Below are 13,338 nucleotides of genomic sequence, written 5' to 3'. Positions count from 1 at the left end.
CCACAAATGGCAAGATGGATTGGGGTTGAAGTGAAGAGAAGGAGACGAAGAAGAAGCAGAAGCGAAAGAAGAAGGAAGAAAAAGAGGAGGAAGAGAAGAGAAATTTAATAAAAAGGAAAACGAAAGGAATAAGATGAGCAAAAGACGTTTAAAAAGAAAAGAAGAAGAGAAGAAGAAGAAAAGAGGAGAATAAAGAAGAAGGAGACGACGACCAGGGAGAGGTAGAAGAACAGTTAAATTAAGTAGAAATAGTAGGGTAAAAGAAAAAAAGTAGAAGAAGAAAGATCCATTATACTAGACGTATAAAGAGAATGATAAGAACTAAGAATAAAAAGAAGATGGTTACTTTTTTTTCGGGTTTTTTTTAATTGGGCATTTTTTTTTTTTTTTTTTTTTTTTAGGAATTGTAGCAGGTGTTTTTGGTAACCTCGATTTTAAACCTGGATTAGGTTATCAGTATTAGGGTTTCATTTTAATTTGCATTTGAATATCATGATCGAAATGCTAAAAAGAATGAAAGAAATAAAAAAGAAAGAGAGAGAGAGAAGGGAGAGAGAGAATTAATTTTGATCATTTAAATTTAAAGAATTAATTTGACGAAATTGTTTTTCTCTTCTTCTTCTTCTTCTTCTTCTTCTTCTTCTTCTTCTTCTTCTTCTTCTTCTTCTAGTCTCACTTTTTCGAGAAAAAACCACTCTGAGAAAAAACCTTATCTGTTTAGAATAAGATCCGCCCCGGGTAGGAATCGAACCCGCGACACTGCGCTTACAAAGCAGACGAACATTCTCTCCATGCTAACTGGGCTAGTTTTTCCTCAGCTCGTTGTCTCTACCATCAGGGCTGTATACAAATTTGTTTCAAATTTCTTTAAAAAGCTTGAAAACAAATTGTTCTTTCAGATATTATTCAACCTTTGCTCGCAAGGTCGCGTTAGCTTTTCTATAATTTAGACATGCAAGAAAAACATTAAGGTAATTCGAAGGTGCTTCAAAGACTTCCACCTTTCACTTCAGTTTGTTAAGTAACAAAAAATGTTAGACCACTTGACTAACAGTCTAAACTCTAAAATAGTCAACCCAAGACCTAGGACATGCCCATACTGTCTTCCTTCTCTCTTCGATTTCGGGACGATAATACCATAGCAGTTACAGTTCCCTCTGTCAAACCTCTTTAAAAAAAAATAAAAAAAAAACAAATTTGTTCCAATTTTTTTTAAAAAAGCTTGAAAACAAATTGTTCTTTCAGATATTATTCAACCTTTGCTAGCAAGGTCGCGTTAGCTTTTCTTTAATTTGGACATGCAAGAAAAACATTAAGGTAATTCCAAGGTGCTTCAAAGACTTCCACCTTTCACTTCAATTTGTTAAGTAACAAAAAATCTTAGACCACTTGACTAACAGTCTAAACTCTAAAATAGTCAACCCAGGACCTAGGACATGCAAGGAGCCCAGGTAATTTTTTCTGGGCGTCCAAAGGGTATAAACCCTAATCCTTCCCCTGGGATACATTTACCATGCCCATATCAGACAAGGAAAGTAATTTAGGCCCTTGTAAGCCCTCGGGCACGATTTCGGTCCTAGGTAAACTTTATTTTAAACAGGCGAGGTTAGTTCTCCGAAAGGCTGGCTTTCTTCTATTCTGTCCTTCTCCGATTATTCTGTCCTTCACCGATGAGAGAGAGAGAGAGAGAGAAACTATGCCAAGTTAGAACCAAATTTCAAAGAATGACTTCTATTTGGTTATTAAAAGTACACAGTCCTTGAGCAGATACACCTACTCAAAAAACTCAAAATCATAAAGTATGTATACCTACTTACCCACAACACTTTGAAATTGTATCTAGGTACACCTACTCAAAAACCTACTTACCTTCTATGTACAATATAAAAATTACCTTTTGTAGATAAACCTGCTCAATATGAAATTACCTAGCTTACACCTACTCAAAAACAGTCATAGAAAATTACTTGACCCAAATATTGACTGAGAAGCCATTAGACAGGAAAAATTTCCACATAAAAAAATCATGACGTGACTGTTTTTATTAGTCCTTTGAGGCTCGTTAAGTTGTTTTGGTTTGGTTTTAATTCGCTTACCAAGCAATTTTGAACTCATTTTATTTTAGGTATCTATTTATTTTTTTATTTTTAATGTTCTAGGAAGAAAGTAGTATTTTTTGATATTTTATTTCAAATTTTCAAAAACTAGGTACCTACCAAGATGCCTATATACCTACATGTTTTTTTTTTTAGCTCTTCAATCGTTGACCTTTACATATTAGGTATGTACCTACCTAGGTATTAGAATAAAGGCTTTAAAGCTCGGTTTGTAGGTAACTTATTTATTTATTATAACATCAATTTTCAGGATAAGAACCCAATTTTTTGAATAAATTCTCAAAACTCAATAATATCATATCGAAAATAAGAAGTAGAAACCCATGGTAATGTTCTTATTTGAAACAGTAATACTAATATCTGTATCTACCTAGCTATTAGGATAAGTACTCATAGAATTGGTTAACTAAGTGCGCTAAACTTTCAACATGAAAACCTAAAGTGTACCTAACTACCTAAACAATCAAGTGAACTTAATCAACAACCTTGCAATAAAACAAAAAGTGCCAGTGTTCAACTCGTGAAAATCGAATAAAGTGAAACAAATAAGAGTGATGAAATGAAACTAAAAGCCCCAGAAGTGATAAAGGCAAAACAGAACAGCCAGATAGCGTGTCTGCTTGAAACAAACAATGAACTACTTATCAAGATCAAATCTAACCAATAAACAAAACCTGTACATCGTGCAATACTTCTGTGAGGAGGATAACCAAAGTTTTCTTCGCAAAAGTCTAAAAATACCTAGTAACTAGGTAAACAAAAACAGTAGTAAATTGTAAAAATACCTAGGATACGAAAAGAGTTGAGCTTCTTACAAGTTCTTACAACAATAACAAACATGGATGTAGGTAGATTTCCTAAAAGATAAAACCAATTCAACTTCAACGTAATAACATCCCTTGAAAACATTCGCTCTGAAAAACAATGAACAACACCATCTACAACAGTCTCAACTACACGTACAACATCAACTACACCTCCACGAACTTCTCCAACACCTCCCTCTTCCCCACCAACAGCACCATTCACATCCACATCTTCCCGTTCATTATCAAAGGCATGCTGATGTGTTTCATCATAATCACGGCCATCCTGGGCAACCTTCTCGTTATCATCAGCGTCATCAAACATCGCAAGCTTCGGATCATCACGAATTACTTCGTCGTCAGTTTGGCGTTCGCGGATCTCCTTGTGGCGCTTTGCGTGATGCCCTTCAACGCGATTGTGTCGCTCACGGACGAGTGGTACTTCGGGTACTTCATGTGTGACGTTTGGAACAGCTTTGACGTGTATTTCAGCACTGCGAGCATCCTCCACCTTTGCTGTATCAGCGTTGATCGCTACTACGCCATTGTGAAGCCCCTCCAGTACCCGATCATCATGAACCAGAACACGGTACTTCTGATGCTCTCTAATGTGTGGATTCTGCCGGGGATTATTTCGTTCACGCCGATCATGCTGGGATGGTACACGACTCCGGATCACAAGCAGTACAGGAAGCACCATCCGAATGTTTGCATCTTTGTGGTGAACGTGTACTATGCGCTGATCAGTTCTTCCATTTCGTTCTGGATCCCTGGATTTGTGATGGTCACTATGTTGGTGGTGGTGCGTTCTTGTTCAAAGCTGACAGTCTAAAGAAAGCACTATACTATTACTTCTAGGTATACTTATGATTTACTTACTTGGAAATTGAAAATTTACATAAAATTACCATCGCGTGATGAACTTACAATGTCAAATCATTTTCTTCGACGAAAATACCTATGTACTAAAATACATAGGTATAATAAGTAGTTATTCCGAGGTATTATGTAATTTATTATGTAATGTATTATGTATTATGTATGTAAAGGTATTATGTAATGTAAAGAAACTATGAAACCCTAGGTTTTTACTTTTGTTGTCCTATCATCTTTACCAGAACACGGTACTTCTGATGCTCTCCAATGTGTGGATCTTGCCGGGGATTATTTCGTTCACGCCGATCATGCTGGGATGGTACACGACTCCGGATCACAAGCAGTACAGGAAGCACCATCCGAATGTTTGCATCTTTGTGGTGAACGTGTACTATGCGCTGATCAGTTCTTCCATTTCGTTCTGGATCCCGGGCTTTGTGATGGTCACCATGTATTACAGGTGAGTTTACGTCTTTTTTTTACTACTCAAGTCTACTTGCTAAAACTAAAAAGAAAGTAGGTAATTATTTCAATTATCATAGTATTCGTATGTGCCTATGCCTACCTATACCTACGTACTCCAGTTACTTATGCTGGGGTTTACCTACTCGGGATTGAGATGAAACGAGGATTTCCCTATACTGAATACCCAGGTCAACCTCGGATTGAACTCAATCCTGAGACAATTCACGGTGATAAAACTCGACCTTAGGTACTTAACATAATTATCGCTTCGCTCGTAATTTCAATGTGAAACGCGCTCCGCGCTGATTTGCATAAGAGACATACTGCCATCAGACCGCGCCCTACCTCTTTGTGTGTTTAATTGCCGAATTCCTTAGTACTTTATTCTAGTCGAATAGGACAGTAGGACACAAGAAGCCCTTTAACAAAGCATTAGGACGGGCTGAAGTTTTTTGCTAATTACGATAGACCGTCAAATTACCTGAGAACACCTATTCTTATAGTCAAATTAGGACAGCATTAAGCAGAAAAGAACCATCCATGAGGCGATTCCCCTTTTGGGTGGTTCTTTCTATTCTTCCTCTACTTCTTCTTTTCTTTTCGAAGTTATTTACATTGCTATATATGACAACTCGCAGAGTTTTGAAATTTACCTGAGTGTTTTTCACAAGAATCCGAATTTTATAAAGAGGAATAGAAATTAGAAATAGGCGGGGAAAAGAGAAACATGAAGAGGGAATACAATAGAATTGGAATCGAATAGGCCTTGTTTATACTGTCTCCTGTACTGTCCACTCGTGGACAGTACACGAATGAGTTGGAATAATTATTCCAATCAAATGAGAAGGGCAGCAGTAACAGCAATAACAATAGCAGTAGTAGTAACAGTATCAACAGCAGTCATAGCAACAGCAGTAGCAGCAGCAAAAGTAGTAGCAGGAACAGCAGCAGTGAGTTGGAATAATTATTCCAATCAAATGAGAAGGGCAGCAGTAACAGCAATAACAATAGCAGTAGTAGTAACAGTATCAACAGCAGTAGCAGCAGCAAAAGTAGTAGCAGGAACAGTAGTAGCAGACGTAACAGCAAGAGCAGCAGCAGAGGTTTAATTAGAAATAATACATGTCTGGACAATATTGATAATAGGTAATGGAAGGGAAGAAGAAGAAGAAGGCAACTGGAGGGAGAGAAGGAGACATTGGTAGAAGTAGGAAGAAGATATTAGGAGAGGGAGAAGGACACAATAAGAGGGAGAGAAGGAGGCATTTGGAGGAAGAAGTAGGAAGTGTCTGGACAATATTGATAATAGGTAATGGAAGGGAAGAAGAAGAAGAAGGCAACTGGAGGGAGAGAAGGAGACATTGCTAGAAGTAGGAAGAAGATATTAGGAGAGGGAGAAGACCACAGTAAGAGGGAGAGGAGACATTGGTAGATGTAGGAAGAAGATATTAGGAGAGGGAGAAGGACACAACAGGAGGGAGAGAAGGAGTCAATTGGAGGAAGTAGGAAGCGAGAATAATATAAGGCTTCCCAATAATACAGCTTGTTCATAAAGTCCCCCTCCCCTTTTGATAGAGGCTGTCTAAGACAGCCTGTCTTAAACTGTTCGAAAGTCACCTAATAATGCGTGACATTAACACGCTGTCCCTCCACAAGGAAGTGTAATTGACTCCATAGGTTCCGTAGCATAGCTAGTGACGTCATTGCTTTTCACACTTTGAACTTTTTTCATTGCCCGCTGATGTTCAAGGTCGGGTGTACAGGAGGTCTCGGGTTCAATCCCCACCAAGGTGTGGAATTTCCTTTTCCCTCTGTTGAGTAAGATTAAATTCGGTCTGATACAGTTGAGACTAGGGCGAGAAAATCCGGAGCAATACGAAGAAGAAGAATAAGAGAAAAAAAAAAAAAAAAAAAAACGCTCAAACACTTCTCTTAATTCTTCTAAAAAATTCATAAAATTCCCTCTCTGATAGGCACTTTTGCTTCTGAAGGGACAAAACACCTGATCCGAGGGATGGGAAAAGGGGATGGGGGATCAAATGGGAATGAACTGTGATGAGAATGAGAGGGGAGAAATGAAAATGAGAGGGAAGAATTGAAAATGAGAGGGAAGAATTGAAAATGAGGGATTAACGTTAAGCTGTAGACAGGGGAAATTACCTGGGAAATATGATGATGATGATGATGATGTAGCTGGAGTATGGGATATGACATGAAGCTGACGTTTGTGACACGTTTTTCAGGATGGTCAAAATTTACAACCTTACCTAGAAAATTTGTATTATTACTGACTGCGCCATTTATGGTACATTTTTTTCTATAGGTTCGTCACCCCTAGTTAGCTTGGAAGGTAGATTGTCCGCCTTTTGAGCGTTAGGTCGTGGGTTCGTTTTCCACCCAGGGCGAACTTTAATCTACCTATAGACCTATACAGATGCGGTTTGTTTGCCCGATGGAAAATAGATTGAAACCGCTAATGTAATTTTCGAGATTTTTGAGGTTGTCCCTGGTGGTTTTTCGGGGAAGAGAGGACAGGTAAGTGGCATATTGTGACGCACGAATATTGGAGAGTAACTTCCTATCCTTATGACGTCACTACCTACAAATATCAAAATATTTTGTATTACGTCACGTGAGCTCATGAGGAGTCAGAAAGATGTGGTTCGTTTGTTCTTGGAATGGCTCCCATCCTGTCTTCCTTCTCTCTTCGCTTTCGAGACGATAAGACCTTAGCAGTTACAGTTCCCTCTGTCAAACCTCTTAAAAATAATAATAATAAAAAAAACTTTCTCTCTCTCTCTCAAAAAAACTCACTTCCCCTATTTTCCTCAGGATCTACAAGGAAGCCGTGCGTCAGCGCATCGCTCTCTCACGAACTTCGTCGAACATCGTTTCTCCCGTAATACAGTATGTAATGTACCTACCTAGCAGTGGCGTAGCGTGGTCTAAATTCAAGTGTAGGGCCTTGTAGGGCTCATGCAGAGGTCTACCAAGTCCCATCACACATGCCAGGTACATGCCATTAATATTAAATTTATGGGCATTAGAGTGAACTTTTGAGTTGTATGGCCGCCATACACGCCATACATACACGCTACGCCACTGCTACCTAGATGATTTCGTTGATGATAACCACAAGTCCTCACGTCACGTGAGCTCACGTGACATGATAGTAGTGTGTTTCTACCTTTACTCTTACAAAATGGGTTATTCCACACCCAAATCCAGAACCACTACAATTCAAATAATAACGGTCTCTCGTCAAGGTCAACGAGTGAGGGGAGCGCGGTGGTCACAGTGAGTGACACGCCTCAGTCCACGCCCGTCACGCGTAACGTGCGCACGCATAGTGTCACGCTCAACGTGAATGGTAAGTGAATTATTTTCATTATATTTTTTTTTTCAGACTAGTTAGTTTGTTAGAGTAACCAACTTAGTCTGACTGGGGGAATTAAGCGAGGAGTATACCAGCCTGAATTTCCCTTGCTAAAGAAATAGCAAAGGTTGAGTGCGAAGGGCATGCTTTAAAATTTGTAGCCAAAACCATCAAATGTTAGCCAAAAGAATCATCCTAGTTAGGGCTGATTGAGAGGCTGACAAAAAACGCACCGACCCCGTCTGTACACGGGAAAAGGCGAAGAAGAAAAAGAAGAAGAAGAAGAAGAAGAAGAAGAAGAAGAAGAAGAAGAAGAAGAAGAAGAAGAGTTAGATTAGAGGATAACGCGTCGGCCGACCTTGCAAATGCTGTCTCTCCTATCTTGTCCTTCACAGCTCTCTTCGATGTCGGAACAAAAAGAACTTCATTGTTATAGGTAGTTAGCTAGTTAGTTTCCTCTATCAAAACTCTTCAAATCATCATATAAGATGTTCGGTAGAAAACGCGCCTTGTAAGGACCTCAGGTCGTGGGGTCAATTTCCTCTCGAGGCACATCAACACGCTGTCCCTTCATAAGGAAGTGTAATTGACTCCATAGAGTCCGTAGCATAGCTAGTGACGTCATTGCTTTTCACACTTTGAACTTTTTTCATTGCCCGCTGATGTTCAAGGTCGGGCATACAGGAGGTCTCGGGTTCAATCCCCACAAAGGTGTGGAATTTCCTTTTCCCTCTGTTGAGTAAGAAATTCGGTCTGATACAGTTGAGACTAGGGCGAGAAAATCCGGAGCAATAAGAAGAAGAAGAGGAAGAAGAAAAAGAAGAAGAAGAAGAAGAACCAGCACCACAGGGATGTGTGGGTGGGTAGGTAGACCCCTCACCTACCTGGGTATTAAACTTGTAATGTAATAAATCATCGCATTATGACATATTACACACACACATGAGGTTGTTGGAAATTACACAAGTTTGAGCTTCGTTACGTTCCATTTTAATCGCCAGCATAAAATGCTTGCGGGCTTTTGATGTAAGCAAAAGGTTATTAAGCTCTTTTTTTTTGTGAATGTCTTTTTACTTTTCTTTCTTTTCCCTTGACTTTCCCTGGAGAAGAGTTTTCATTTTCTCTTTATCTCTTCCTTTTTTTTCATCTTTTTCTTATTTTCCTTCCCCTTGTATATTTTTCCTTAATTCTTCTTATTCTTCCTCCTAGTCCTCCATCTTTTTCTTCTTTTTTTTAAAGGTTTTATGATGTCTCTCCTTAACTTTCTTTACAATTTCTTCTCTCATACTTTTTATACTTTCCTGTGAATGTCTTTTTAGTTTTCTTTCTTTTCCCTTGACTTTCCCTGGAGAAGAGTTTTCATTTTCTCTTTATCTCTTCCTTTTTTTCTCATCTTTTTCTTATTTTCCTTCCCCTTGTATATTTTTCCCTAATTCTTCTTATTCTTCCTCCTAGTTCGCCTTCCTTTTCTTCTTCTCCTTACACTTTCTTCTTCTACTTCTTTCTTCGTCTTCTTCTCAACCTCCTTATCAAACGATCCCTTGCACAGTTCTCTCTCCTTCCCTTTTCCTTTACAATATTGCTTCGTTGTCTGTTTTGTGCTCTCTTTCCTGTTTCCTTCTTGTTTCTTTCTTTCTTTCTCGTTGTTTCCTCTGCTATGTTTTTCTTTTTCCTTTTTGTTGTTATTAATTTGTTCTCTCTTTCTTCTATTTCTCTCATCTTTCTTGATTCTCCATTTCTGTAACCTACCTCTTTAATACTCTTCCCTTTTACAGTTCTCATTCTCACTACCGGAGTATATCGCCTCGAAATTTTGTTCCATATTTTTTTAAATTTGGGTCACTCCATTTTTTTTTTTTTTAAGAGGTTTGACAGAGGGAACTTTAACTGCTATGGTCTTATCGTCCCGAAATCGAAGAGAGAAGGAAGACAGGATTGGTCAAAGTGAGGACCTTTTTTTAGTTACAGTTCCTTACAGAATTATGAGTACGGAAGGGACGTAGGTAGGTTATAAGTTTTCTATCAGAGACGGCCTTTATAAAAACCTTGATCAATATGGATCTGGTTTCCGAGGCTGCACACAATTTATGTGACCAGCAAATTCCAGAGGTTAGTCAGCGTCCAAGCTGTAATTTCCGGGTGTCATGCAACCACGCGGAAAAAAAAAATTGAATTTCCTACCCCAAGCTCTCCCTATATGTCCCTATCATACATACTATGTCTATGTAAATACATAATACATATTATATAGATTTGTACAATTGTACATACTAGTAATATGTCCATAAATACGAGTAGTATGTACTTTTATGTACATAAGAGTAAAATGTAAATATGTACATGGATATATGTATATCCATTCAAATAGATTGAAAAGTATTTTCAATATCGAAAACATTTCAATATGTATGAGGTAGATTTTGAATAGAAAATGACCTGCCTCTCATACCTGCCATTTTTACCAACATACTGAACTAAAATACATACCTAGTAGGTATGTATTACATAAACATAATATATGTACATAATATCATATACATAAGTACGTTTAAACTTTAACCAACATACAAAACACATAGGAATAAAGGCCTTTACACACGACAAGTTCATTTGACTTCAGTCCTTTATCCCCAGACTGTGTGCAGTCTCTTTGAAAATCGTAGGGAGGAATACGGTAGGTACCTTGTTTATAAATTGTACCCTTAAATAATAATAAAGTGGCTGTATGGGTTTATTTTTGAACCATTGCAAAAAAAAGAGCGCATTAGGCTAGAATGAAACATCAGACCTGTTTCCTACGTCGCGTCAATGCGCGTGGCGTCAATTCGACGTTCACTCTGCGTCTAGAAACAATTTTGTACTTGATGCCAATGGAGAGTCGCTTCCGAGGGAAGTGAACTGAAGAACAGGCCTAGAGTCTATCTATGTATATTTGTATACATAGAGGGTCTCTATCATTTCCACACTGAGAAAAAACTAGGGTGTCGGTAGCCCAATCGGGTGACTGGGTTCCGGCACTCTAATATTGAACTCTATATCGGGAAGCTCGGCACTATAATATAGCATTCCAACAGCCTACATCAGGGGAAGTAACCCAATAATAGAGTTCTTAAACCCTAAACTTGTACCCTTTTTTTCCCAGTGCAGAACTTTGGTTTTGCAGCTCTACGCGCTACTTAAAATCGCGCGTATACGCGTCCAGTGTGAAACCAGCCTTATGCTGTCTCGCCGACATAGTTTTGAATAAAGTTGTGTATGGTTCACCCATTATATTACAGAGGGGGTGGTTCGTATTATATTGTTTTGAGCTCTTTTTGCCCCCCCGGCTCTTCGCACTTTTCAGACTTTTTGGTCCTGTAAATAGTGGCCTTTCGAAAAGTTGACAATAATACATTTTCTGCGGTCACTTTGTCCTTCCATTCCCCTGGATTACCATAGTAATATGGTGTCCTCTAGTAGTTCCCAAAGTAGGAGTAAATGAACACCTAAAAGGGCGCCAGGTCGCGGGTTTGATTCCCGCCCGGTGTGAAGTTCATTATAATCAGGAAACGTTCGTTTTCGGAACGGCTGACTTTTTTCTATCCTGTCCTGCTTCTGTCTTCGATTTCGGAACGACAAGACCTCCCTTGTTGGAGTTCCCTCTATCGAACCTTTTCTTTCTCGTTAGCTGAATCTGAATTCCCTTTAGGAATGGGCTATTATTTTCTTAAATTATCGGAGTAAGTCAGCTTCCATGGCGTAGTGGTCACTGCGCTCGCCTTGCACGCGGGAGACCCGGGTTCGATTCCCGGCGGAATCAAACTAAAATCCCCAGAAGTGATAAAGGCAAAACAGAACAGCCAGATAGCGTGTCTGCTTGAAACAAACAATGAACTACTTATCAAGATCAAATCTAACCAATAAACAAAACCTGTACCTCGTGCAATACTTCTGTGAGGATATCCCCAGTCCGTGTGCAGACTCTTTGAAAATTGTAGGGAGGAAGACCGTATTAGGCCTTTACACACGACAAGTTCTTTTGGCTTCAGTCCTTTATCCCCAGTCCGTGTGCAGACTCTTTGAAAATTGTAGGGAGGAAGACCGTATTAGGCCTTTACACACGACAAGTTCTTTTGGCTTCAATCCTTTATCCCCAGTCCGTGTGCAGACTCTTTGAAAATCGTAGGAAGGAAGACCGTATTGGGCTACAATGAAACATCAGACCTGTCTCCTACGTCGCGTCAATGCGGCGTCAACTCGACGTTCACTCTGCGTCTAGAAACATTTTTGTACTTGATGCCAATCGAGAGTCGCTTCCGAGGGAAGTGAACTGAAGAACAGACCTAGAGTCTATCTATGTATAGTTGTTTAGTCGTATACATAGAGGGTCTCTATCATTTCCACACTGAGAAAAAACTAGGGTGTCGGTAGCCCAATCGGGTGACTGGGTTCCGGAACTCTAATATGGAACTCTATATCGGGAAGCTCAACACTATAATATAGCACTCCAACAGCCTAAATCAGGGGAAGTAACCCAATAATAGAGTTCTTAAACCCTAAACTTGTACCCTGTCACCCTTTTCAGAGCTTTGGTTTTGCAGCTCTACGCGCTACTTAAAATCGCGCGTACCTATACGCGTCCAGTGTGAAACCAGCCTTATGCTGTCTCGCCGACATAGTTTTGAACAAAGTTGTGTATGGTTCGCCCATTATATTCCAGAGGGGGTGGTTCGTATTTAGATTGTTTTCAGCTCTTTTTGCCCCCCCTGGCTCTTCGCACTTTTCAGACTTTTTGGTCCTGTAAACAGTGGCCTTTCAAAAAGTTGACAATAATACATTTTCTGCGGTCACTTTGTCCTTCCATTCCCCCAAGATTACCATAATAATATGGTGTCCTCTAGTGGTTCCCAAAGTGGGAGTAAATGAACACCTAAAAGGGCGCTAGGTCGCGGGCTTGATTCCCGCCCGGTGTGAAGTTCATTATAATCAGGAAACGTTCGTTTTCGGAACGGCTGACTTTTTTCTATCCTGTCCTGCTTCTGTCTTCGATTTCGGAACGGCAAGACCTCCCTTGTTAGAGTTCCCTCTATCGAACCTTTTCTTTTACCTTAGCTGAATCTGAATTCCCCAGAGAGAGATCCAATCCCCTCTAAATCCCTAGCTCTATAAAATAATAATATTAGAGGATGATGATGTTGCAACAAGAGAAATGTAATTGTTGTTGACTTTACAAATGTTAGTCGCTTAAGAAACAAAAAAAAAAATCTAATACAGTAAATTAAGTAATGTCAGTAAAAGTGTTGGCTTTGCTAAAGTAAACAACAAACAATCTTTAGAATATAGGTTTAATAGAATTCCCCTTAGGAATGGGCTATTATTTTCTTAAATTATCGGAGTAAGGCTAGGAAACAAAAAGCACACTTTGAGACTTAAGTGTAAGGGAAAACAGCCCTAAAGGATGGGTTTCATTATACCTATATTACATTAAAATGGAGGTCTTTTCTGACGAAATTCCTATGTGCGGAGTCTATTATGTAGTACTATTGTAGTCTAAAGGATGTGTTGAGCTTATACCTATGAATCATAGCTGGGCTGGGACACACAGTAGCGTTTTTCCGAGGACCACGTATGGTCACTCGCGACGCAGTTTGAGAACCACTGAGACTTTTCGTTATCAATGACATATTTTCGTTCCCGCAAATCTCAACATTTTGAATAT

The 13,338-nt window shown here is 39.3% G+C and overlaps 1 protein-coding gene across 1 annotated transcript in view; it reads left to right on the top strand.

Annotated features, from left to right (window-relative positions):
* The first annotated feature begins 2,489 nt into the window (after positions 1-2,489).
* LOC113466716 (octopamine receptor beta-3R-like) overlaps positions 2,490-13,338 on the top strand; it is a 101,661-nt gene continuing 90,812 nt past the window's right edge. The window contains exons 1-2 of the mRNA XM_026822336.1: positions 2,490-3,616; positions 4,149-4,259. Coding sequence (XP_026678137.1) covers positions 3,042-3,616; positions 4,149-4,259 — 686 coding nt within the window. The 5' untranslated portion in view covers positions 2,490-3,041. The remainder of the gene's footprint in view (positions 3,617-4,148; positions 4,260-13,338) is intronic.

Source organism: Diaphorina citri, unplaced genomic scaffold (genome assembly GCF_000475195.1).
Source record: "Diaphorina citri unplaced genomic scaffold, Diaci psyllid genome assembly version 1.1 scaffold318, whole genome shotgun sequence".
Lineage (NCBI taxonomy): Eukaryota > Metazoa > Arthropoda > Insecta > Hemiptera > Psyllidae > Diaphorina > Diaphorina citri.
This window is presented reverse-complemented; position numbering and strand designations above follow the sequence as displayed.